The sequence below is a fragment of the Aspergillus homomorphus genome, assembly GCF_003184865.1.
Source record: "Aspergillus homomorphus CBS 101889 unplaced genomic scaffold BO97scaffold_15, whole genome shotgun sequence".
In the NCBI taxonomy this organism is placed as follows: domain Eukaryota; kingdom Fungi; phylum Ascomycota; class Eurotiomycetes; order Eurotiales; family Aspergillaceae; genus Aspergillus; species Aspergillus homomorphus.
In genome coordinates this window covers 262,156-287,225 of record NW_020291901.1, presented here as the reverse complement: position 1 = coordinate 287,225, position 25,070 = coordinate 262,156, and the positions used below count along the sequence as shown (strand labels likewise).

General features: G+C 51.3%; 5 protein-coding genes across 5 annotated transcripts; 2 read left to right on the top strand and 3 right to left on the bottom strand.

Annotated features, from left to right (window-relative positions):
• Positions 1 to 1,322: 1,322 nt before the first annotated feature.
• BO97DRAFT_389361 (flavodoxin and radical SAM domain protein) lies at positions 1,323 to 4,261 on the top strand. The gene is made up of 2 exons (XM_025693710.1): positions 1,323 to 1,435; positions 1,498 to 4,261. Exons 1-2 carry the CDS (start codon positions 1,411 to 1,413, stop codon positions 3,825 to 3,827), a joined length of 2,355 nt encoding a protein of 784 aa, XP_025552073.1. The 5' UTR covers positions 1,323 to 1,410; the 3' UTR covers positions 3,828 to 4,261.
• A 17-nt stretch (positions 4,262 to 4,278) lies between these two features.
• On the bottom strand, positions 4,279 to 6,448 carry BO97DRAFT_48723 (proton myo-inositol cotransporter). Its single transcript, XM_025700849.1, has 3 exons — positions 6,090 to 6,448; positions 5,074 to 6,036; positions 4,279 to 5,012 (listed from the first exon to the last, which is right to left on the bottom strand). The coding sequence occupies exons 1-3, from the start codon at positions 6,317 to 6,319 to the stop codon at positions 4,619 to 4,621; spliced, it is 1,587 nt and encodes a 528-aa protein (XP_025552072.1). The 5' UTR covers positions 6,320 to 6,448; the 3' UTR covers positions 4,279 to 4,618.
• Positions 6,449 to 8,892: 2,444 nt separating this feature from the next.
• Positions 8,893 to 10,344, top strand: BO97DRAFT_434067 (putative integral membrane protein; the record flags this gene model as incomplete). Its single annotated transcript, XM_025697651.1, has 5 exons — positions 8,893 to 9,042; positions 9,100 to 9,204; positions 9,259 to 9,656; positions 9,712 to 9,776; positions 9,842 to 10,344. The coding sequence occupies 5 exons, from the start codon at positions 8,893 to 8,895 to the stop codon at positions 10,342 to 10,344; spliced, it is 1,221 nt and encodes a 406-aa protein (XP_025552071.1).
• A 2,462-nt stretch (positions 10,345 to 12,806) lies between these two features.
• On the bottom strand, positions 12,807 to 22,234 carry BO97DRAFT_470040 (Rh-like protein/ammonium transporter; the record flags this gene model as incomplete). Its single annotated transcript, XM_025699908.1, has 8 exons — positions 12,807 to 13,186; positions 13,233 to 13,643; positions 13,692 to 13,881; positions 13,933 to 14,107; positions 20,357 to 20,691; positions 20,740 to 21,049; positions 21,106 to 22,147; positions 22,201 to 22,234. The coding sequence occupies 8 exons, from the start codon at positions 22,232 to 22,234 to the stop codon at positions 12,807 to 12,809; spliced, it is 2,877 nt and encodes a 958-aa protein (XP_025552070.1).
• A 69-nt stretch (positions 22,235 to 22,303) lies between these two features.
• On the bottom strand, positions 22,304 to 24,211 carry BO97DRAFT_450949 (M20 family metallopeptidase; the record flags this gene model as incomplete). The annotated part of the gene is made up of 6 exons (XM_025698955.1): positions 22,304 to 23,008; positions 23,056 to 23,197; positions 23,240 to 23,341; positions 23,377 to 23,620; positions 23,659 to 24,038; positions 24,110 to 24,211. The coding sequence occupies 6 exons, from the start codon at positions 24,209 to 24,211 to the stop codon at positions 22,782 to 22,784; spliced, it is 1,197 nt and encodes a 398-aa protein (XP_025552069.1). The 3' UTR covers positions 22,304 to 22,781.
• Positions 24,212 to 25,070: the final 859 nt, after the last annotated feature.

Below are 25,070 nucleotides of genomic sequence, written 5' to 3'. Positions count from 1 at the left end.
ACAGCAGTAAGGATACACGCAAGCAGTACTGATAGATATAGCCGGCATATACTCACCACTAAATAGCTTGGACATTGAAAATCCACTTTTCATAGGATAAGAAGTTTTGGCATGAGCCAATTCAGCTATTCCTTGCCTCCTATTGTCCCTCCTCCGTTCATTCATCAACCCGCGGCTCAACAGCCTTTGTCGACAAAGCAAAAAATGCCCTACTGTCGCTTACGGAGCTCTCTACGTGATGATAAATAAATACAGACCTGACCAAAAGCAAGGATATTCGGCACATCGTATTCAGTATCTCCTATACAATACTGCGCTGATCAAGCTTAATGGGACTGGTATCTGGGCTCTATTATCGGCTTTCCTACGGTTTTTCGGCGAGAACTATAACCTAGGCAAGTCATTTCAGCGGGACGAGAGATAAGATACTGTCTGGACTTGGCTGCTGTGCGCTGCAATAATTCTCAGTCTCAAATCTCAGATATTCGCCTACCTGTGGGTTGCTGATAGTATAAAGGCTGCCCCAAGTAATTTCAATAGTATCATTTCCTTTTAAGCGGTAATAATCTTGAGCTAATTCTCCTGGCCCTTGTTGCGATAGTTCTCTGTATTCTTACGCATTACCTTGCATCTTTCACTGCTTGTTAGTCTCCGACTAATCCACTCCCCCTCTTAGCTTATAGTGAGCTCGGTCTATATGCTACTATATGTGACCGCAACCCGAATTTCCAGCCTTGCTCAAGCAACTTGACGAGGTGATTAAGGACAAAACAACTTCCCAAGTGGCTGCATGCTAGGGGGTGGGGTCAGGATCACGACTCACAGGCAAGAATTTGAGTGCCTTTGCAGCGTAAAAACGTGTAACAGCCATAAGAGTAGAGCATCTTCTCAGCTATCAGTAAGTATCAGACCATAGCTAGTATTTCTTTATCATATCCATGTTGCTTCTCTACAAGAGAGTGCAAGTTATTGGTCTGTATCACCATGCGCTGAGTAATAAGGAGAAAATGCGGGAGCCAATCATCGCTAACCGAAAAAAATCCTCAAGAGATTCCGGGATCGAGCCAAAGATCTTTGCTTGCTCGTATGTTTTATATTCGTCCAGTGCATTATTCTCGCATGTTATTTGGTTTCTCGAGTGAGACCGAAGGCTGCGATTTGCTTACTTCTCCCTAATTCTGCATCGTGGTGATCACCTGCAGATAGAGTCTCTTCCATGCTATCTATCTCTGGGTCCAATCAACCCCTCCTAAAATAAAGTGTTTCCGCCCACTTAATCCGACCCGCCTTTTCTCGACTCTTTCTTTTCATCGTTGGTCACCCACATTCTTACATCTACCCTCACTCGAAGGCAAGTGAATAAAGGAAAGAAGCAGGACCCAAGGGCTTGGCTCTTTTGCTCCTCCGATCATGGCGGAATCCTCTGTAGCCGACGGTAAGCATTACCATTCTTGTGCTTGTGCCATGCTCTCGTGCTGATTGTTCGTACTTTATCAGGTTTGCTAGCCTTCTGGCATCTTTACCGTCTTCCTCTTCTTCTCGCTCTCGTCGCCGCATTTACTTTCCTTCGCGCTTATCGTACGCTGCAACCCAGGCACAAAACTGCCACGGCTTCGTCCATCCCATCGTCCCCTCGAAGCCAGTCTCCCGAGAAGAATGAAAAGATCGCGGTCGCATATGACGAGGAAGCCACTAAAAATGGAGAAACGAACGCCAAACTTATCGTCGAGGAAGAAACGTCGCCAAAGGCTACAGCGGGTCCTAAGAGAGTTTCGGGCAAGAAACCTTTGAAGGTCGCTGGCCGACGTGCAGGTTCCGACCAGGAAACGCCTTTGTCATTCATTCAGCCCATTATTTTCTATGCCTCTTTGACCGGTACAACCGAAAGGTATGCGCAGGTCTTGCTAGAGGACTTGCGTGCCGCCGCCCAAGAACGAGCCGATCCTGATAACCGCGAGCGGGGCATTCTTCCCCCTCAGATCCATGATCTCTCATATGTCGACTTCGATGATTACTTCGCCACTGCACCCAAGCCTCCGTCCACTTCACCTGGAACACGCTACGTTTACTGCTTGCTCATCCCGTCGTACAACATCGACACTGTTCTGAACACTTTCCTCGGCCACCTTGATGAAACCCACAATGACTTCCGCATTGATACTGCGCCTCTCTCGAGTCTGGCTGGTTACTGCGTTTTTGGATTCGGCGACAAGGAAGGGTGGCCGACTGAGGAGGAAGGGTACTGCTCCCAAGCCAAGGAACTCGATCGGTGGATGGCAAAGCTTACAGGAAGAAAGCGGGCGTACCCTCTCGGATTTGGCGATGTTAAGAGTGACGCGGAGGCGGCCCTGAAAGAGTGGTCGCATGGTCTTCAGGATATCTTGGGTGACATTTTAGCGAATGGTGGATTGGGCGAAGGTGTTCCTGGCAGCGGTGACCCGCTTGAAAGCGACGAGGAGGAACTGGACGAAGAAGGCTCGGATGGCAACAACCGGAAAACTAACCGCAAACGTAACAAGGCCCAAGATGTGGTTGATCTGGAGGATATCAAGTTCAGCGCTGATAGCCAGAGCGGTTCGGGAGCCCCTGTTCCCGTTGACTTCACCACTGCCGGCACTTCGTCCGCCCTCGCTCCCCAAGCCAGTGAGAAGGAAATGGTTCCGAAGACATCGCCCACTTACGCAGCTCTTACGAAACAAGGTTATACCATTGTTGGTTCTCACTCGGGCGTCAAGATCTGTCGCTGGACCAAGTCAGCCCTGCGTGGCCGTGGCTCGTGTTACAAATTCTCGTTCTATGGAATCCGTTCGCATCTTTGCATGGAGGCAACCCCGTCCCTCTCTTGCAGCAACAAGTGTATTTTCTGCTGGAGACATGGCACTAACCCGGTTGGTACTACTTGGCGGTGGAAGGTTGATTCCCCTGAATTGATCTTCAATGGTATCAAGGAAGGTCATTACAAGAAGATCAAGATGATGCGTGGTGTCCCTGGTGTGCGTGCTGAGCGATTTGCGGAAGCAATGCGCATCCGCCACTGCGCTCTCAGCTTGGTGGGCGAACCCATTTTCTACCCGCATATTAATTCTTTCCTTTCGATGCTTCATAGCGAACATATCTCCAGCTTCCTTGTCTGCAATGCTCAACACCCGGATCAACTCGAGACTCTTTCGCGTGTGACGCAATTGTACGTCTCCATCGATGCGAGCAACCGGGAGAGTCTAAGGAAAATTGATCGTCCTCTTCATCGCGATTTCTGGGAGCGTTTCCAGCGTTGCCTAGACATTCTTCGAGAGAAACGCCACATGCAGCGCACTGTCTTCCGTCTTACGCTGGTCAAGGGCTTTAACGTGGACGACGAGGTCATTGGGTATGCGAACCTGGTCGAGAAAGCACTACCTTGTTTCATCGAAATCAAGGGTGTCACTTACTGTGGTACGAGCACTAGTGCGGGGGCTGGATTGACCATGCAGAACGTGCCATTCTACGAAGAAATCCAGGAATTCGTCACCTCTCTCAACGCGGAGCTTGAGCGTCGTGGACTGAAGTACGGCATTGCTGCAGAGCACGCCCATAGCTGCTGTGCACTCATCGCATCCGAGCGATTCTACGTGAACGGAAAGTGGCACTCCCGGATTGACTACGATCGATTCTTCGAGCTTCTGGAAAAGGAAAAGGCTGACGGCACCCCCTTTAAACCCGAAGACTATATGAAGGAAACGTTGGATTGGGCATTGTGGGGCAATGGTGGCTTTGACCCCAACGATGAACGTGTCTACAAAAAAGGCAAGAAGAAGGGTCTTCAAGCTGCAGCGTCAGCCCAGGACTGAATGTATTCGTGTCCTCCCATAACCAAGTCTTCACCGCCTCGATGGGCGCGTTAGAAGCTCCCTGATGGCCGACCCGGTACAGCAGGCTGATGACATACACTTCGATATTCGATCTTGCGGACGAACAAGGGATACGATGTCATGCCGTTTTGTTCAAATCTCAGTGGATCTATTCGGCCATAGCTGGTGAAAGCTCAGCTTGCCAAGGCCAGCTACCACTTCAGGCGACATTCACAGATAGGGGCCTCTCTTTCCCTTAGGGCCTTACACAAGCCGATATGACAGTCTCAACCTGACCGTCATTCTCGGACAACACAAAATACTCCAGCAAAAGTCAGCTGATGTGCAAGTCACAAGGCTAGTTGATTTCTTTTCTATGATTCATGTATCTAGTTGGAGAACCACGACAAAATTCAGTCAAAATTTGACAATCATTCATGCTTAAGGCTTATCTATATTCCCATACTAACAAGCATTAGTCATAATGGCCAAACGTGCGGCGGTTCTATTTGCGACTCATGAAACATTAGTCATTGAATGCTTCCAGTTTATCCCGAACGGCCGGACATTCTTGACTTGAGGTTTTACCAGGTTAGGTCGATACTAGGTCGGCCTTCGACGAGTAAAATGATGGTGACTCAATATATAACGGTTTCAGGGATTGAATTCGCTTTTCGCAGGACGTTTCCCGTTCATTGCAGAGCAAAAGAGCGCCAAAACAACTTAGAGGATCCAAGCTCTTTCCGTGCAATTCAAAATGAAGGACAAGCCAAGGAGCTTCTCAATGTCGGTCAGGCACCTAAAGTGACCGTCACCTCGTCCATTTCCGGCGACCATCTCCTGAATTCTTTCGTAGGCAGTCGGTTCTCGAACATGCGATCAATTTCCGCAGGGGTTCGAGCTTTCATCTCCGGCACGATGAACCATGTCACCACAGCTGCTACAACACAGCTGGCGAAGAATAAGAACCCCGTTTTCGAAATTAATGCGCCCTGGTCCGGGTTAAAGATATAAGGGAGCACCAGGCCAGCGACCCCGGTCGACAGACAGTTTACAAACCATCCTAGACCTTGCGTCTTGGCCCGGAGCCGGAGAGAGGATGTCTCTGCGCCGACGGCGTAGGTTGCTGGCCATGCACCGGTCCCGGAAGCGACGACGACGAGGCAGAAGGTAACAGCCGAGTACCTGGCAGAGATTATCAGACTTGCTCCTGCGCTTGACACCCAGGGAAACGCGTCAAACGAACCAAACATTGACTGTTCCATCAAAGCAGCCTGAAATGCCCATTCCCAACCACAGAAATGCAATGATGCTCAAGCTGATAATGATAAGCGGTACGCGGCCGAATCGAGATAAAGTCCAGAAGCTAAAAATATTGGCTGCTAAGCCCAACCCAATGATGACCTGCAGCATCATAATGCTCTTGTTCGCGCTCATGCCGATGATCTGCAAGAAATAGCTGGCTTTGGCCAACAATGTGATTCCGAGCAGATTCGGGATCATGTTCACAAATAAGACGATGATCGTGCGACGCCGGTTGACACCCACGAAACATTCGCGGTATCCCGCGGACTCCTGCTCTGCCAGTTGCGCGGACGCGCGCAGCTGCTGGATCTTGGCCAGGGAATCCACCTTGGCGGTGTCCAGTCGGCGCTGGGCTTTAAGTGCTTCGTCTAGGCGACTCTTCCGGATGAGGTATGTTGGGCTCTCCGGGACGAGCACAGACACTAGAAGGGACAGAGCCGAGAATGGCCATTGCGAGAGGAAGCAGTTGAGGTAGCCTCTGGCCCCGGGAGTGTGCAGAGCATTGCGGACCACCACGCTGCCCACGAATTGACCCACCAGCGTGAAGATCGGGAAGAGGGCAAGGGTCGGACCTCGTAACATGGTAGGTAGAACTTCCGACATATAGGTCTCGGCTGTGCACACGACCATGTACACGGCGAAGCCCTGAACCAGTTTTGCCACCAGGAAAATGGCCCTGCGGTCATTGATCTCGGTCGGAAGGTTGGAGACATACAAGACGGCGACCGCGACAGCTGAGATGAAGCTTGCAATGGCTAAAGAGAGGCGCCGCCCGACCCGATCTTGGACAACGCCGCCTGCAATTGCGCCGAACAGGCCTCCGATGGGACCAGCCACGCTCCATAGGCTTAGCCAGACAGAGGGGGTGATCAGTTGTCCTTTGAGCTCCCGACCATAATCGCGCCTTGCGAGTGTGAGCATTGACGAGGCAGACCACAGATTCAGGAAGCCTCTTACTGAAACTGTGGCATGGAAGACACATTGTTCACAATGACCAAGTCGTATCCGTACAGCAGAATGCCGGCTGTCAACGCAAGGCAGTAGCCTAGGATCTTATAAGACTGTTGAATGGTCCCCGCCAGAGTTGGCTGAGAAGTGGACCGAATGTCCTCGGTCGACGAGTTGACATGGTCGCTTTTCGACGCATTCGTGTCTGCTGATTCGACCTGAGCAGTTTTCGATTCCATCGTATCGCAGATTTTGCTCTCTGAGACTCATTGCCAACTTATGCCTTCGTAGGTCGCCCATTATGTACTCCAGGCCCCACGGCATGACTTAACTCCGCAAACCTGGAGAATGTTGGAGAGTTCACACGAACAAAGAGAGCAGAGTTTCCAAGACGTTGCACAATGCAGTGCACCGTTGTCCTCCCAAGCCACAGCAGGGTTGTGTGGCCAGTCGCAGGCGCTTGCGGGCGGTTGCGCAGCCATTTTAATGTTGCAGTTCTTAGGTTCGAGAGCTTGCAAACCTGCCCGACGGTCGGACCAGCAAACAGGTTCGATTATGGCCTAGAAAGCAAACGTGCTCCCACCTGCTCTTTGCACAAAAACCAGCTGTACGAGGCTGGTGATCGAGCCTCGAGTCTCGAATCTCAATCGCAGGCTGGGAGTTCTCACTCGGGCAACTGAATCCCGGGCTTGTATGGTCCACCGTCACAACGGGGCAACCCGGAGGTGCGACTTGGCGCGTAAGCCACACATGAATCATGTACATACCTTTGCTGTTGTCGACTTGTCGCCATGCTTCAACCTTGATACTATCCGACAGCAGGATTTGTGTTCCACATTGGTCTTTCATACATTGCGTTTCAAATCTGGACTCGTCTCGCGGTGTTCCTTTTATTGAAATCTGACGAGGACCGCTCACGTGGAGCGGATCCTGCCGAAACAACCGGGCTCCAAGTGCTGCAGGGAATGGGAATGCACCCCCCATCTCCTCCTCCGATCCACATGCTAGCCCAGCCCTTTTCCTCCTGCAACTGCGGCACATCGCAGCAGCCGATACTGGCAAATCAAGCTCATCATATGCAGCAATTCGCCCGACTCGGAGAGTTTTCTCCCGCCTGCGAGTCAGAAAGTCAGGCTTCTGTCATATTCGGCAAAAGAACCCCAGTGGATGGACATCCGCACCGCACCATTGCATTGTCTGGTTTTCCGAACCGCGTGGGTTGCGTGGGCAGGATCGACATCGGCAATAACTACGAATACGCCAAAAGTCCCATGGATGGGGCTGGTTTGACACTTTGACAGATATGGCTGGCAAGTGTCGTTCTAATTCTTCAGTAGTCACCCGCGGCACTCGGAAGGGCATCCATGATGCATGATCCATCTGCTTCTGTGCTAAATTTATCGGGAGGGGGGAGCATTGGAGCAATTTGGATCTGCCCGCAGGCCCCCATTTAATTTTTTTAGTGTGGACACCGGCGGTTTGTACATTGCTCGAATTGGGAATAGGCGTACCGCCCAGTTGGGACGTGCCCGCCTGGCAGGAGGAACATTAAGATTACCATTCGCCCATTCGCCCGGGTTGCTCCCCTGAAGGACCTCTTTGCATCTCGACAATCGGGATTGTGATGGGTCCCTTCTAGCGTATGACAATTGACAAGTCGCTCTGGACTAGCTTTCTAGAAGTCTGCAGGTTTGAATGCAATTGCTTCTTTGATACTGGTTTCCCTGGCCTCGGACCCAGTGATCCACCCATGCGTGGCAGCCAAAAGCCGCGGGAATGAGGGGAAGCGTTTCGTCTAAAGTGCCATTCGCGAGTAGTCATCGTCATGACTGGCCATTTGCCCGAACAAGAGGCGAGAATCACACGTGGAAATGCTCGGACTAACGGTGGTGATGGCCATGGGAGCTGATTGATCTGCTCTAGGGTTCTCCAGATCACCTGGGCGGCTGGCGGCAATGCGAGCTCCGGTCCACGGTTCTGCACAACAATAGCCATAAGCTGCATCCCAGAGCCATGGATGTCTATCTGGCGGCCCTCATGACTTCATTCTTCTCAACCGGCTTGCTCTTTTTGCCATCCTCCTCTTCTTCCCATTATTCCTCTTTCTCCTGACTCGACCGTCGGGGAGCCTACCGTATCGGGAGGCGAAACCGAGCCTCGGTGGATCCATCCCCATTTCCGGCCATTGACGTGAAATTATTTCCAGCGCAGCAGGATAACCTTTTACACTATCAGACACTAATCGTGTCGTCGCTCTGACCACAACGGCTCAGTGGGGGAATACGCTTCCCACGAATCATCCGCACCGAAACAGATTCCCCACGAATCATCCGCACCGAAACAGATTCGATGCCGAGAAACTCGAACCTACGAGTGATGATCTCATTCCCAGAATGGCTTCTTCGTCCTTTCTCTAAGCGAAGGCTCCATGTTAGATTAGCCTTCAGCTCCCGGACACTGGGCCAAATGATTAGACTTTCGACAGGCGCAGCGTCGATCTTGGTCTGCATTGGGGGACCGCGATGTGCAGGTGCAGAACCCAGAGCAGTTAGCCTGCCATGATCACCTCCGACCAGGGCCAGACGGTCGACTGACTAGATTAGCGTGTCTGGAGTAACTCCTGGGGCCCTCTAAACCATGGGACGTGTGACGCTTGACATTTTGCCCCTACGTCCTTCTCCCTTTCCCCATCGTTCATTCAAATACCGCTGGTGGTTCCCGTTGCCCCCTTGCCCCTCACGTTTGGCTTTTTTTTTTTTTTCTGTTTTTCTGCTTCTCTCTTGGATTATGCCTTGGGCCCAGCAGAGATAGCATGGCTGCAGATGACCGCAGCCCGGAGGTTAAGGCGGTTGCAGCCGCCTTCATGTCCGTGGCCTGCGTTGCGGTGATACTGCGATGCTATGTGCGCGGATGGATTGTTCGAGCGTTCGGGATTGATGACTGGGCTATGGTTGTTGCCATGGTGAGTTTTTTTGACCGGGTAATGGTGGAGAATAGGAAGCTGATATGATGTCCAAAGCTCTTTTACATAATGTTCAGTCTTTGCATGATACTTGGAGCTATTTATGGCACTGGCAAGCATTTCAGCGTCTTGACGGCGAATGAACGTGTGACAGCCATGAAGGTAGGATATCTGTCCATACAAACACTGATGAGCAGTGGACTGACCCCGAAGCAGTACTGGTGGTTTTGCGAGATCGCATATTGTTTCTCCGCCATGGGCTGCAAGATCTCGGTCTGTATCTTCTTGCTGCGCATCACCGTGCGCCGAGTGCATATCTGGCTCCTCCGCATCGTGATGGTGTTGACCGTCGTTGCGGCGCTCGTTTTCATGTTCCTGATGCTGTTGCAATGCAAGCCGGTATCATATTTCTGGACGCGCAAGGCGTTCGATGACAGCATCCATGGCGTCTGCATCAACATGGAGATTATTGTCGCCATGACCTACGTGTACAGTGCGTTCGCGGCACTGTGCGACTTTACCGTGGGCATTCTGCCCATGTTCATTGTTAAGAACCTGCATATGCGGAAGAAGACCAAGATGGCTGTGGTGGGCATTCTGGGAATGGCCTGCATGTATGTTCTTCTACTAGTCAGGTTAATCACGTACCAACTGACTGACCATATTTAGTGCCTCATCCGCGACCATCATCCGTATCCCCTGGGTACACACCTTTTACGACCCAGACTTCCTCTGTACGCACTCCCTCTTCCTCCCATCTATATACATTGAAGACTAATCTCTGTTGGCGTATCTCTAGACTCCACGGTCGAAATCGCCCTCTGGTCCAACATTGAAACCGGGCTAGGCATCACAGCCGGTAGTCTCGCCACCCTGCGCCCCCTCATCCGCCACTGGCTCGGCTCACACTCCGACCCCAACTACACGCGCTCGCCCTTCGGCGCCCCGTCCGGATCCCGCCGCGTCGGCGCCGTTAGCCACAACCTCCGCTCCCACGAGCGACCCCTGCCGCTGGGCTCTCTGGACGAAGCCGCGGTGCAGGGCCGTCTCCGACCGGACAAGCTGGCGGTGACGGTGACGACGATTCACAGCCAGCGGGGCCCGTCCACCTCGTCCAACAGCAGCGAGGAGCAGCTGACGGCGGGGCTGTCGGGTGAACGATCGCCCAGCAAGGATAGCCGGCGGCGCGGGAACACCGAGTCGGGTTCCCGCGGCGGCTTCGGGGGCATCCAGCGGACCTTCGAGGTGACGCAGACGTCGTCGGCGGGGGATAGTTCGTTTCATGAGCATAGTATGGTCTAGATTCTTGTTTCTGTTTGGTTTGGTTACTGTTTTATACCCGTGGGAGGTGAGTGTGCGTAGATCGGCCCTCTTGGTCTGATATATGAGTATGTGGGATTTATGTATAAACAATTTTATGATTCTTTCCTTGTCTACCTCTTCCCATAGATGTTCCCATTGATCACCACAAGGCTTCACATCATGCAGCTAGAAAGAGAAAACAAGGAGTGACATAAGAATTGATCCTAAGTTCATCCTCTCACCTGCCTAATCAGCCCAAGCGCCCTACGATTCAAGCTCCGCTCCAGCTTAGCTTGAACTCCAAGCAAACTCCAAACTAGTTTCACCTTACTTGCATGCATGATCCATCCCCCACAATCATAATTAGAGTCTCGAGACTCAAGATGAGCCCAACAAACTAGCGCAAACACACCGCCCAATCCCTCAAACTCTATACCTCCCAGCGTAAGCAAAACAAGTGAAGTAGTCTGTCTAGCTAGCTAGTCCCCCAAAACATAATAGTAAAGTCATCTGCACGGTAATTACTTCCAGGCTGCAGACTCCAGTGTCCAGCATCAAAATAAGCTTTCCCCACAGGACCCAGCCAGATACATACGATACATGATATGATGCATCCGATGTACTAATGGATCGGGTACACCTTACGATCAGTGCCCCGATCTCCGCGTACCCAATGTTTCACTACAGTGTCTACCGGAATTAATCTATTCCGCCCCAGCCCAGAAGTACAGTACATACAATAAGCACCCAGATGCGAAACCGGGGGGGGAAGGGGGGGGGGTTCAACCCCATCTCGATCATCTCGATGAGAACCAGTTCAATTACGGATCCGATCGATCGCTTTGTGTCGATTTGCCTTCTGAGTGGACAGTCAGTAGTGCATAGCATAGCATAATCGGGGATGAACCTGGGAGGTGGATTTGGTTGGTTGATTGGGGGTGGTGGGATCGATCGGGATCGAGATCGATCGTGATCATCTGTGATCATCGTGATGCGTTTTTGGGGTATGACGTTGGTTTTGGTTTGGTTGTGGTCTTTGAGAGGGGGGAGGTTGTGGTTTACATTCAGAGAGGGTATGGGTGTGGTGGTGAGGATGGGCTGGGTTGTAGTGCTGTTGTTGGTTTACTTATCCTTATCGCTGTGGTGGGGATTCGTTGGTGGGTTTTGAGATTAGTGCGTTGTATACTCTACCCTGCTCTACTCTGTATGGTATCTGTGTAAGTACTGTGTCCTGTGGTGGTGGGTAGTATAGTGGTATTTACCGCTATTTTAGTCGAGAGTCTATGTTCAGGCTTTATAAGCTTGAGAGTGAAGGATCTAGGCTGTGTTATATGACAATTTATCTAGCCTGTGCTGGTGAAATTGGCTGTCTAGATACCTTGATTTCGGTTTTGAAGCTTAACATGACTAGGTAGTTAGTTCTTCGCTAGCGCTACTCCATTGCACTGTAGTTAGTCTAGTCTACTCCATATCTAGTTTATCTGTCTTTCTTCAGCGTGAGATTTTAGCTGCAAATCTAGCCAACAACTAACTAAACTATAATGCTCCTGCACAACGAGTCAGTCGTGCTGCAGGCTAGGCGAAAGGGGCTTAGCCTGGTTCATTGGAGGATAATATACTGCCGCAAGAATAAAGTATCTATCTCGACGCCAAATGATATATCTGATTTGTTGGACCAATGTATAGAGTCTACCTAATAACGTAAATTATAATAGTGATTGATAGTTACACTCTGCACCTCGTATCCCCTTGGCAATATGCCTCCCCGCTCGGACCTGACCGTAGCCCCTTTCCGATCACTGGAACTCTATTCGAGGGCGAATGAGAAGATTTACAAAGTATAAGGGAGAATAGTCTAGATGCTGGGCTGTGCGACTCGGCCGGACAGCTCTGGAGGTAGACCTTCGTACGAACCGTGGGTCTGGGTCTGGGAGTTTTCCCGGGTTTTGTGGTTTGAAGTTTGTATCTGGGGCGGTGGATCTTAAGCTTTATGTGCAGCACAACTTGTGGCGAGTCAGGTTAGGGTTGGTGGTGATTAGAAATCAGTTTCAGGTTGCGGTCGGGGATGATTATGCTTTGGTGGGATGTTACGATAAGGCTGGCTAGAGTGGGATGAAGGACTGGTCGAGGCGGAGGAAATTGCGAGTGGGGGGGTCCCTAAGTAAGTCGATGTGGCTATGGGTTGTACGAGGTTCCCTGTGTATGGCCATAGTGTTTTGCTATGTTAAAGCGGAAATGCACGAGGCTGGTCGTTGTCTATACTGGAGTTTGAGTCGTCTAGAACGCTGTTTTCGTCAATCACTTCTACAGTTGAATTGGACTCTGGAACGGGTGGTACTCCTCCTCCCCAGCCCATTGCGCCTCATGCAGCGACTCATCCATCTGCGACTTGTCCAGCCCGGCAATGACCTCCCTAGTTTCCCAATTAGCACATGAAACCTGCTCAAATTTCTTGGAACAACTTACTCATCTGTCGCTAGAACCTCCAGCCCAGGCACACAATCGATCAACGCATACAGCAGATAACTCCCACCCAAGCTCCACACAAACCCAATCAGCGCCTCTACAATCTGGATGCCCAGTTGTCGCCAGTTTCCATCGAACAAGCATCCACCCGTGATCTCCGTAACGCCGTCATACGCGGCAACCTCCTTCTGCGCGAAAATACCCGTGACTATCGTACCCAGGAACCCACCCAGGCAGTGCGTGGCAAATGTATCGCCGTTATCTACCCAACGGTAGTGTTTCGCGCGCTTGGTGAACTTGATGCGTAGGGCTTGGTAGCCACAGACGGCTCCAAGGACACCGAATCCCATTGCCGTGGGTGTCAATGATCCCAGCGCTTGGGGTGATGAGAACCAGCCCTGAGATGGCCCCGAGGAAGGTACTGTCCAGACTCCATTTGCCAGTGTGGTAGTACGTCAGACTGGCCCATGTCAGGGCCCCGGATGCAGCACATAGGTTGGTAACACAGGCGGTCATGACACTCTTCAAGTTAAGGGCGAGGATCGTGCCCGCGTCGAAGGCAAGCCAGGCGTTCCAGATTATAATCATGGCAAGAAGCTGGCAAAGAGTATTGTGCGGGCGGGGCAGAGCGAGATGATTCGGAGTGCGCAAGGAAGAGCGTCGCGAGCGAAACAGAGGGTAGGATAGGTACACACTCAGTGCGGTGGCTGTGGCTCCGCTGCAGATGTGAACTGGTGTGCCACCAGCAAAGTCGAGGGCGCCAAGATTGGCGAGGAAGCCTGTCTCGGACCAGACCATATGGGCGATAGGCGCGTAATAAAGGTGCACCAAAGCTATATGATGTTAGCGAACTATTTGGAAATAGCGAGCGAATGTTCAACTAACGAAGATAAATGGGATCAAAGGGAGTAAATGGCCGCATTCGCAGGTACCGCCGATCGACATCGCACACACAGTGGCGCAGAATATAAGCTGAAATTTGGAGAATAAAATCTCGGGAATAGAACCGACAGGCTCGGCGAGGACACCAATGTGGCACGCCTTGCTGAGATCGCCAATGACGCTGTTACCCTCGCTGTAGGCGAGAGAATACCCGATCATCCATCATTGGATGGAGCAGACGGCAACCGCCAGCAAGCCAGGATAAAAAGATGCCAAACTGTTGTGCCGTTTCGAGTAACTAGAGTAGGCAAGTCCAATAGCAGGAAGGATCAGCCAGCAAAAGACGGAGCAAACAAGGATGAAAAGGGTGTCAATTTTGGAGCAGGACTCCCAGGCTGCCTGAACCGACATCGTGCTTGATTGTATAGCGATGGGTAAAGCGGCATGCTAGCACAAGTCAGGCCGCGACCTGGGAAGTTAAAGGTCTGTTCGATGCGTTGTTAGCAATGCACTGGCCCAAGCTGAGCGGATCATACCTGCATTGCTTATCAGCTGGCACGGATTGAGCGCAGGGGATCATAAAGATCGAGAGCAGCTATGAGCTGTGAATACTGATAAATGCATAAGAGAGAGGGTTGCCAAGACACCGTGGGACTTTCGATGGCGAATACCTTGCAGATGAAGTGCTCGGCGATTAGCGCGGCCGTCATCATGCAGTTAAAATTGAAGCCGAGGTAAGACAGGAAAAACAAAATACTTGTACAATCAGGCACCTTGAACAGTGCCTTCGAAAGCTGCGATTCTGGCCCAGTCAACCTGCATTTCCTGCTCGACTAGATCTGCGACGGAGAATCCGACATATCGAAGCGATTTGATGACTGCAAGGATTCGGTCGCGTTCCGGCGCAGCAGACAGCTGCCAACCGATGGCATTGATCAGTGGTGCATACATAATCGCTTCCAGTTTGAGCGAGGGCAGATATCTCTCCATGTATTCAAGAGCCTGAGCGGCTTGCTGATCGGCCAAAGAAGCATCCATGATAGGAAGCGGAACTGAAAGCTTGCGCCATGTCGAATGACAGAAGGTCTGTGATAAACCAGTGAGAGCCCATGAATAAAACGGCAGTAATAAGTGACAATGTGAATTGGCATCCATGGCTGAATACAAGGTGATCACTGAGATGATTCTCTGCTGCAGCTTTGCAGCCTGGTTGACCAACTCGATCCCAGACAGAACATGCTCAAAGCTTGATTGAGTAAGGTTAATAGAAGTTCTGGCTGATGCTTGAGTCCACATAAGCAACCTGTTCAACAAATCAGATTTGTGGCCGAAGAGCGTCATGGTCGGGATATGGCTCACTGATACTGCAACCGCCCCCATTCCTCGAGATACCCCGTCAAGACTTCCCATTGTAAGTCAATGCTTTGTAGCGGGTATAAGGAGCTACCCATCGATCCTGTCGTCCTGATGTTCCAAAAGATGTTATCCTCCCATAATAAGGCCTTGAACGCACCACAGGTCCGCAAGAACCGCCGGACATTTGATTCCAAAGACGAGAGACGATCAGGTCCGCATTCTTGAGACAACATGGACAAAATTTGAGTTATCAGCGAGCACCAGCTACTCCCACTAGAATATAACAGGAACTATTGCCATCACTTAGTCAACAATCGACAGGTAATAGAGTATGAGGACCACGTACCTCGGCAAGTCCTAGTAATGACGCAGAGACGAGCGCCCCAGTCCTGCACCGTTATTCCAACGAGGACCTAAGAGACGTTAAGACTTTCGGTCGTAGATCGGAAAGTAAGAGACGGGCGTCGTGTTTGAGGTGCGAGTGTGTTTTAACCAGATGAGTGCCTTGGGCCGCGTAGGCCTTGCCCACGAGGTTTACAGCACTGCGGACCACGTCATCGTCGCGGAAAATGTCTCCAATCGATTCTAAGGACAGAAATCGAAAGAAGGGTGAAGTGGCAGAGTTGAAGATGTCAAAAAAGAAACTTGTGTATGACGACTCGTCTTCAGGCTGGTATGCACGCAGAGCACTTGATTGTAGGCGATGCCGATAAGCGACGATGGTGAGATTTGAGGGCATCATGGAAGAAGTACAATTGAGTCCGCGCTTCACACAGGGTGAGCAGGGTCTACCACCGTCACACTAATAGGATATGAGCTGCTCGCATGTCTTCGAGAGTGTTGAAGTGGGTGCCCACCTTAGCATGGTCGCGTCTACAATGTACACAACGGCGTCGCGTTAGGCGTTGGTCTTTTTGTCCACATGGCATACTGAATGCAGATGTTAGAGGATATCAACTCGGTAAGAAAACATTTCATTGCCTGTAGGGACAGAACATAACTGAGAAATTAGCCTGTTCGATCTGGGCTTATGTGAGTTAAGAAGGAACCGCGCTCTGAACTTCGGACTAATCTAGAATGAGTGGGCCTTGCAGCCTTAGGTACCCACTTCTACCACTATTCTGAATCGACTATACCAGAACAGGCATTTATCTTGCGGTTAGTGCTTGTACTAAATTGAGAATTCGATTCGATGGATACAAAGGTTAAATGTAGTCAGTGCGTCTCTTAGCATAGATTGCAGTGTACTGTGCAATTAATGCTACAAAGCTTGCAAGATTGATAAAGGCGATGCATCCTAAACATATATTCTTAGCAAGTTGCGCGCCGTCACAAATATTCATTTCACCAGGCAGCAATTCCAAGTTTTGCCTAATAGCACGCCGCTGCTTCATCAATCAGCCTTGTGCGAGCATTTCATGTTCACTCCCCACTATCGTGTCATTTCCCAAGGATTGCACTCTCTTGTGGGCCTCATCAGAAGGAAGCAACCAGGCCGGATGGAACAAGTTGAACACCGTCACTGCAGGGACCATCATCGCTCCATCGAGCGCAATGAAGTAAACTTCATGAACGATCAGGTATCCTGTCCAACCCTGTAGAAGCTCGATGGTTCGATAGATACTTCGAATATATATGAACACAATTGAGAGGAGTGTCGTTAACAAGAGGAGGCGATTCCTGTTGGTCATCAAATAAAGTAATTGTCGACGCGCAACCCGGTAGAGAAAATCGCCGGCGCAGACCACGAAGACAGTGATGGAAGCCATTTGGAATACAATCCCTACCACCATGATGTTGGTTCCAGTTTCGGTCTCCCTGTTATCGGCCACTGCTGTGGCAGCAAGGCCCCCGCCAACCGCTTGAACGACCAACGAGATAAGGTCGCATGTACAGAATATCCAAAGATACATCCTTGGGCTCAGGAAGGATGAGTCGCGTCCGGCATAAAGGATCAGACGGCCGAGAATGATGTAGATGCCGGCAGTAAAGAACGTGGGGCCTGCCAGAAGTCACTACCCGTCAGTTGTCGACCGTCAATAAAACATGCATGCCTGTGGGAGGATTTCATACCAATAATTAGGGTCGCTATCTGCATCAGGAACGCGTTGAGTTCGTACGGACAAGCGGCTGACCATGTGCGCGCTGCCCATCCCAGGACCTCCACTGGGTTTTTAAATTAGCCAGAAAGAAGCAAGACAGCAGTATCAAAGCACGCACCTAAACAGCCTATAGAGAAGACATGGCACCACCACATTCGCTTCCAGCAGGTTTGGAAGATATGCGCAATCCCTGAGAGCGCAAACAGGGCAGTAAAGAGAAGTCCGGCTGCTAGGGATGGCTGATAGTGATAAGCATTTTCCACTGCACTGGAGTAAGATATACAAGCAGAGCCCGTGTCTCGCGTTACAAGTGATCCCATCCTGGACATGATGCGAAAATGGTCTTACTCAACGGGCTGGCTGCCAGTGCGTGAGACGAAGAAGTTGAGTAGTAGTCATAATGCACGAGGGAATGTTCAGCTTATAAGGCTTCGGTTAATCACACTCTCCATGATAAAATTCAAGCCGCCTAGCGCTCATCCGGCTCATATCTTGGAGATCTTGGGTGAATATTGAAAAGGAACTATGCCCGAAATAGGAAATAATACTGCGACGCCGGGCTGGAGAGGCAGGCGTATGTAAGGGTAGGAAGTCTCTCGAACCGCAAGCCAGAGTTGGTCCCATTCAATAGTTAAAATACTGCACTCTAAAGGTTCACAACAGCGACCAGGCTCTGTAGTCCTTTACACAGTCCTTTACACACAGTTCCACAGACGAATGCCTTATGAATACATCAACAACTAGCGCCACAAGTGCACCAGCCACATCTAGCACTATCAGCCACATATGCTGAGCTAATCATGCTCATCAGGTGATACGTGGCCATCATCTCGGCACAACAATAGTCCGGCACTTCAAAGGGGCAATTCCTCCGGCTAGTGCGCATCCCCGAAGAGCACAGCTGGCCCATTCGCGTTCCACCCCGTCCAACATTCTGTCCTCATCCACCTTCCACCCATTGCAACACCACCACACACCACTTCACCCTCCTTGCACAATCACCATGTCCGACCAAGTTCAAGAACTCCTCAACGTGCCCCGCGAATTCCTTCGCGATGGTATGGCTTTCGTCAACCGCAGCCAGAAGCGTGAGTCCAATCCTCCCGTGACCTTCCCATCGAATCGCCGTCGTCACTCTTGCATGACATCTGGCTAATGCGCAACGTAGCCGACAAGCGCGAGTTCATCAAGATCAGCCAGGCTGTCGGCACTGGTTTCCTGATTATGGGTTTCATCGGATACATCGTCAAGCTGAGTGCGTTCCGCCTCCAAGTGCTGCGGCCACTGCCGGAGTTCATTCGCACGAAAGCAGCATTGCTAATGAACCAATGCAGTCCACATTCCCGTTAACAACGTCCTCGTCGGTGGCGCCTAAGCGATTCGTTCTCCGTGGATAGGTTGCTGGGTGGTTGTCAAGATTCCCTAGGGCATGGGGCCGACCGGGGGACGGAGCCCCTTGGGCCTATTGTCTTGAGCTTACGGCTCGAAGGGGGACTCGAAACGGCGGTCGGGAAACTGAAGGGGGAGGATTGGAAGGGGTCATCTTATCGTTTTATACCTCATTGCGCGAGTCTTGGACTTTACGAGCGTCTTGATGTCTTTTCTACTGCCGGACGGGGGAGGCTGGTCCGGGCCTGAAGGTCGTGTGCAGCTTCTCCGCGGCGGAAAAAGGAAGCCGGTCGGTCGAGGGATCGGCTGGTCGGCATATGTGCATAATCAATCTGGGTAGGCGTTATGGTGTGCTCTAATGAGAACTTGGTATTTTAATGTGATTTCCTTGCGGAGGGTCTGCTGCAGACCTGCGGTCGAACATCGAACATGAGAGGAGTGGGTGCGGTCAATTGCATTGCAATATAGATCACAATTATAGCTTCTCTCGACCTGAACCATACCATTCATCACAATAACAACAACAACAACAACAACAAAACCATTGCAAAAGTATCCATGATGTCACCACTTCAGCGATCCAAATCCAAAGCACCAAACCGCTTAATAAAACAATACCAAGAACACTAAAATCTACATCTATCTATACCAGCACAACCCAGAAACAAACCGAACAGATCATAGTCACCACGCCCCTCAATTCAAGCCTAGTTCCCAATGAACGCAGTGGATCAATCCCCGCTCCCAACTGCCGACATCCGAACCCATCCATGCCTGGATGACATCGCATTCATCATCACGACTCCACCCCAGCTACTTACCTCACGCAACCTCATAAACCAGCCCGTGCCCCTTTCTCTCCTCCCCGGTCCCAATACATACCCACCTCCCCTCACCACGAACCACACCAACAGTCCCCAACCCCGAAATGGAACCCCTCTCCCCTCCCCCGGAACTCACCCACCTCTTCACCCTCCGCTGCGTCGTCGATCCCCCAATGGAAATCGGCAACGGACCCTACGGTCGCCGCCGCTGCGTGCCCATTAAATCTGGCACCGTGCACGGGAAGTTCCTGATCGGGGAGGTTGTCCCTGGTGGTGCGGACTTCATGTAACTCAAGTCCTCTGCATATTCTAGACTGTATTGATACACTAACTAGCGTGAATAGGCTCGTGGAGGAGAATCAGACCACGCATGTTAATACCAACTATGTGATCAAGAGTGATGATGGGGCGTTTATCTATATTCGGTATGTTCTTGTTTCTGTCCCGGCGGAGGGGTACAGGGTAGATTATGGGATGGGGCCTATCTGTCTGGCTGAGATGGTTGAATGGACGGCTGATGATTGCAATGTGGATAGGACGGAGGGCACTCGTTCTGGACCACCGGAGGTTCTTAAGGCTTTGATGGAAGGGGATGATCAGGTGGATCCAGGGCAGTACTGGTTCCATCTGCATATCAAGCTGGAGACGGGCCATGAGCGGTACCGTTGGATGAATAACCGTGTGATTGTCGGGAGGGCGACGCGCGCAAAGGGGGAGGTTGCGTATGATGCATATTTCTTGGAGAATCCTTAGTCGGATGGTTGTGTGCAGGAGCGGATTCGAAGATCCACCGGTATAACTGACATGATTATGTGAAATGAGTGACAGGAAAGAATAAGATTTATATTCGATATTACATTGGGTAGCATATGAAGAGTCAAGAGGAAAATAGACTAAGCGTGGAAATTGCGCAGCAATTCCCCAAGATCAACCATCTCCGCCGGGCTCGCTTCCTGGCGAGCCAGCACCTCATCAGCGATGTCGTTCACCCACAAGTACTCTGAATGAACCCCACGCAGCTCCAGTAAGCGTTGGCGCAGCCACTCACGCTGAACCGGGTCGTCTGTCTCTATTATCGCCATCAGCAGGGGCCAGTGTAATCGACGTAGTAGGCGTTGGTCAACGGCGAATTGCTTGTGTGTGTTTTCGAGGATACCGTTTAGGGCCTGACGATGTATCGCAGCCGGAGCCTGATTGGGGCTAAGCAGACGGCGATGGAAAAGAATGAGCGCGTAAAAGTTGCTGACAGCCATATAGATCGTGTTTAGAGTGCGACGGGTTGAGCCTGCCCCCGAAATCTTTGCAGTAAGGATAAGGTCGGAGAAACGCTGCCTGGCTTTAGTACAGAAGCAATTCACAGACAAGAGGATACTTACATCGCGCACAGAGAGAATCTCAGTGTATAACGTATTGGGGGTGTAGGCTGTTTCCACAAGATCGCCTAGACATTTCCAGGCCTTGTGCCATAAGATGAAGCCAACATGGATTAATTCTAAGGCTCGGTAATTTTCCATGTCATCGGCTATCTCCTGGTCGGGATACTGCTTGCCCCAAAAGCAGCGGCTCCAAAGGCGTGCGCTTCGGTGGAGTTGGTCAGGATGCAGAGCTGGGTTATCGGAGTTGAGTACATAGTCAGTGAGGGAATCATTGGTCGTCTCAAGAACGCGCCGGTTAATGTCGACATATCTGGCACGACATGCGGAGTTAGTAGATAGATGGAAGCACGAGATCAGGGAACGTACATAATCCAGAGAAGGAATTGTTCCGGGATAAATGACACTCGAGAAGCTATGTCACTAGTTGAATGATTCGTATCCATTGACAGCATCACTTCGTCGAAGTCCTTGGACTGGAACAGCTCTGGGTGCGTCTCGAGCAGGGAGCGCACCCCTTGGAGATGCAGCTGCAAATGACGCAGACAATGACCAAATTGCCATTCGTAGGCAACCATGAGGAACATCGTCGCGAAGATCATTTCCATTTCAGCGAGTGAAACTTGGGGTTTAGGAGTTTCCAGCATCTGCCGAAACTCCTTTACGGCCATACCATAGTGAAAGCGGCCATGGTCTTCAGCCGTGGGGCGTCCGGGTGAACGTACGACAAGACCACTGCGGTACATGTCACTTGCTGATAGTGCTAAGATCATGCGCATGATTACTCTGCTAACGCGCGCAGGCCCCTGATAGAGATAGCAGAAGCTGCTCCACTGCCAATTCTTCATGTAATAAAAGACAATAGAGGAGGAGGGAAAGTATTGAAAGTATTTCTGGTCATGTTCGGACAAGACCAGCGCATTTGAACAAGGAAACTCAGTGCCAGATAAGGAAGGATAGAGGGGAGTGGTCTGGGTGTAGGCCGGATGAAATACCGGCCAACTCGCGGGGAGGAAGCCGTCCGGGGAAACCGGGGAGAAATCCGGGGCAGTTCCGGGGGCCGGGGGCCAAAGAGAGGCCAGCGTATTGGCATAGTGAGCATTGAGGATCCCAACTGTAGCCCCAATGGAAGTGACAGGCGTAGGAGTGGTGGTGACTGGCTGAGGGGACCTAGGGGTAACCGCGGTGGTTGTAGGTGCGATATCGAGCGCGGTAGTGGTGGTGATCGGATCGCTGCGGGTGGGCGGCGGCGGCCACCGGGGCTGCAGATGACGAACGGGCGCATTCTCGCCGGTCTTGCCTCGTTTGACAGGTATCCCCCACTCGCATGTGAGGCGCAAATTAAAGCATCGCTTACACACCGGACGCTCCTCACCACATTTCACTTTGCGACGGCGGCAGGTGCTGCAGCCTGCGAAGCGAGTTAGTTCGTTCGGTTAGCAGGAGCCGAGCGATGCCGCATACCATTCTTCGAGCGAGGCGCGTTCCGACCCGACATGGAATGGCAAAAGGTCCACTCAGGGAAGAGATGAACCGATCAACCGGTAGGCATCAGTGAGATCTGGGGATATGAAAAGAAGCCCAGCAAAGGAGATCGGAAAACGATAACTTGTTCCTGTTATTTTCCGATCGGTTGGCGCAGAAAAGAAAGTCAAGCCGGAATGACCAGGAAAAAATTGAAGAAGCGAAACCGGGGAAGAAGGCTTAGTCAGCGGGAGCTCCCTCCTCGAACCCGACCAAGAAGAAGACTGAAAGTATGAGGTAACAGTGGAAAATCTGGTCGGGGGGTTGAAGAAAAGGTTCCATGGAAGAAAACATCTTCACCCCTTCATTCCTCCCCGCAACCCAGCCCGGAAAAAGGCCGAATCCCGCCTGTCTCTACCGATCACTTATAACCTTTCGGGTGTTTCACCTGTCATGCCCTAATTGCATCATCGCTGTCTCTCAGGGACAATGCTTCTTCTAGCCTACCATCGATATGGTTCACTAAAAAGGTGGTGATCTTTCATGACTGTACTGACAGCCACTACACTTGAGTAACATCTCTACTCCACAGCCTGCTGCCACTGTCGCCGCGCCGCCTCAAATAGTCCATCGTCTGTCAGCATATCCCATCCGATCAATGCCAGCGATTTGCCCACAATCACAGCCTCTTCATGAGCGCTGTCAGTCCCTGCCGCAGCGGCAAAGCTGGGGTGATAGGGGAACGAGCCCTTTTCGTTTGTAATTCCGAGCATCGTGTGAAGCGTTGGTACAAGATAACTGACATTTCCTGAGCCTGATTAGCATTGAACTTGTATTCAGCCATCAACCACTGACCGATATCCGATGATCCTGTCAAGACCTTTTCGTGCTGTGTCAACACATTTCGTCCATAGCGGCCCATGTGTGCCTGATACCGCTCGCACAGAGTGTCGTTGATCTTAATGTCCGTGTAAAGTTCATTTCTACCAGTGTCAGCCTTCTCTCTACCACTGGAAACGATGTATACCTACTATAGAACCTCAACTTCACATCCATTAGCCATTGCGCCGGCCTCAATGCAGTTCCGCACTTTGCTCATCAAGACATTCGGTCCTCTTAGGGTCGGACTTCGGACTTGCCACTATGCTCTGGTCAACGCTGGATTTACATCGCCACCTTTGGTGTATCCAAGAAGGCAACATGTACCCGCTCATCTGGAAACATCTGTTGGCGTAGAACAGCCACATTGTTATACGAGGCCACCAAAGCATCTAGTGCGTTGATGCCCTCCCAGGGATTACCTCCCGCATGGGCGCTCTTACCCCGGAAAGTGCAATGGATCTCCTTGCGCGCATTCATCCGGACACCTCCAACGCCATCCGATAAGACACCTGGGAAGAGCTCTCGGGGACCTGCGTGACTGGGACAGGTCAGTCAAGTAATGTCGCCAAGGGACACAAGATAAATTCGTGCGCCATCAAAGACACATCCACATCTTGATAAGCTCCTGCGTCAATCAGTTTGGCCTTGCCCCCGCCGTTTTCCTCTGCTGGGTTACCCAGCAGCTGAGTCCGCCCCGGAAGGCCATACTGTTTCAGCACAGCGGAAAGGGCAAGAAAGGCTGCGACAATGCTAGTAGTGATAAGGTTGTGGCCACATGCATGTGCAATCTCGGGCAAGGCATCGTATTCAGCATTGGAGTTGATTAGTCGCCCTCCAGATCCGCTGGTGGTCTGAAAGGAGGTATCTAGTCCGTAGGCGTGGCGAGTGACGATGAAGCCTTGCTTTCCAAGGAAGTCGCAGATGGCATTATGCGCATGATGTTCTTCATACGCTGTCTCTGGATGGGATCAAATCTGCGCAGGATTCTGTGGGACACAAGACTGACGGCATTGAGTTACCGCCGTACCGTATGATTGAGTTCACGCAGGGGTGCTTGCAGCGATGCTAGTGTTTCATCAACAGCCGCCTTCACTCCCTCTTCTGTGGGTTTCGATTGCAGGGTGGCCATTCCGGATTTCTCAATGATAGATTCTACCCTGCATCCCGGATGCCAAAGACGGCAGTTCATATATGACCTTCGCATTCTAAGCCACCACTCCCGCTTGAACCCCTCAGTCGCGCATCTGCAATTGACCAACCCGACCGCATCCTGGGGTGATGCTATCACTACCCCGCGCCGTACGATGATGTTTGAGATAGTGCATCTTGATAAGATTGGCTGGGTGTCATAATTGGGAAGTTTGACATCGGCTGTCTCGCTTTACCCCGCATTTTCGGGAAACTTTTGAGTTTTCCGCTATCAGGTTTTCTCCAGGATTTCAGCGATAGCCTGTACCCATTATCAAATGATGAGAGCGCTATCAACACCATTATCAGGGTCTAGATATGCAGGATAAGCAGCATGGCGGAATTATACCCAATCGAGTCTGTCAGGTGGTCTCGGTAGAGAGCAGTAGCCGAGTGGGTCTCAGGCGGGGAGGGATAGACCGGTTTGCGATTCAGAGTTTTTGCAGTGCCATGACTGCCATGCGCCGTTCACTTGATTTCTCCGCAAATGATCGAAAATTGTGGGCTGTGGAGGACTGGAGGGGCGATGGATTCAATGGATTTAGAATTCCTTTCGCGCTAATTGGAACCGAGCAATGTATTGAGTGGAGAATGTCTGCATGGCAGCCACCCGTGGATTGGTGGATTTGCCGAGCTATTCCCGGCAATTGGTCCAACTGCCGACCGAGACCCAAGGCCTGTTCCAGGTTGAAGTCGAATACGGCGCCGATACTTGGGAACCCTGAAGTCCCTGTCTGACCCACGAGCGGCCCCCGTCATTCCCAAACTCGATCAGATAGATACTGACGATCAAGTCCACC

Bases quoted from the DNA above. Each gene is read 5' to 3' on its own strand.
- BO97DRAFT_48723 (XM_025700849.1), bottom strand. From the start codon at position 6,319: ATGGAATCGAAAACTGCTCAGGTCGAATCAGCAGACACGAATGCGTCG. The intron at 6,037-6,089 runs GTAAGAGGCTTC...CACACTCGCAAG, and splicing joins TCTTCCATGCCACAGTTTCA to GCGCGATTATGGTCGGGAGC. The intron at 5,013-5,073 runs GTTCGTTTGACG...AATCTCTGCCAG, and splicing joins GATGGAACAGTCAATGTTTG to GTACTCGGCTGTTACCTTCT.
- BO97DRAFT_389361 (XM_025693710.1), top strand. From the start codon at position 1,411: ATGGCGGAATCCTCTGTAGCCGACG. The intron at 1,436-1,497 runs GTAAGCATTACC...GTACTTTATCAG, and splicing joins GGAATCCTCTGTAGCCGACG to GTTTGCTAGCCTTCTGGCAT.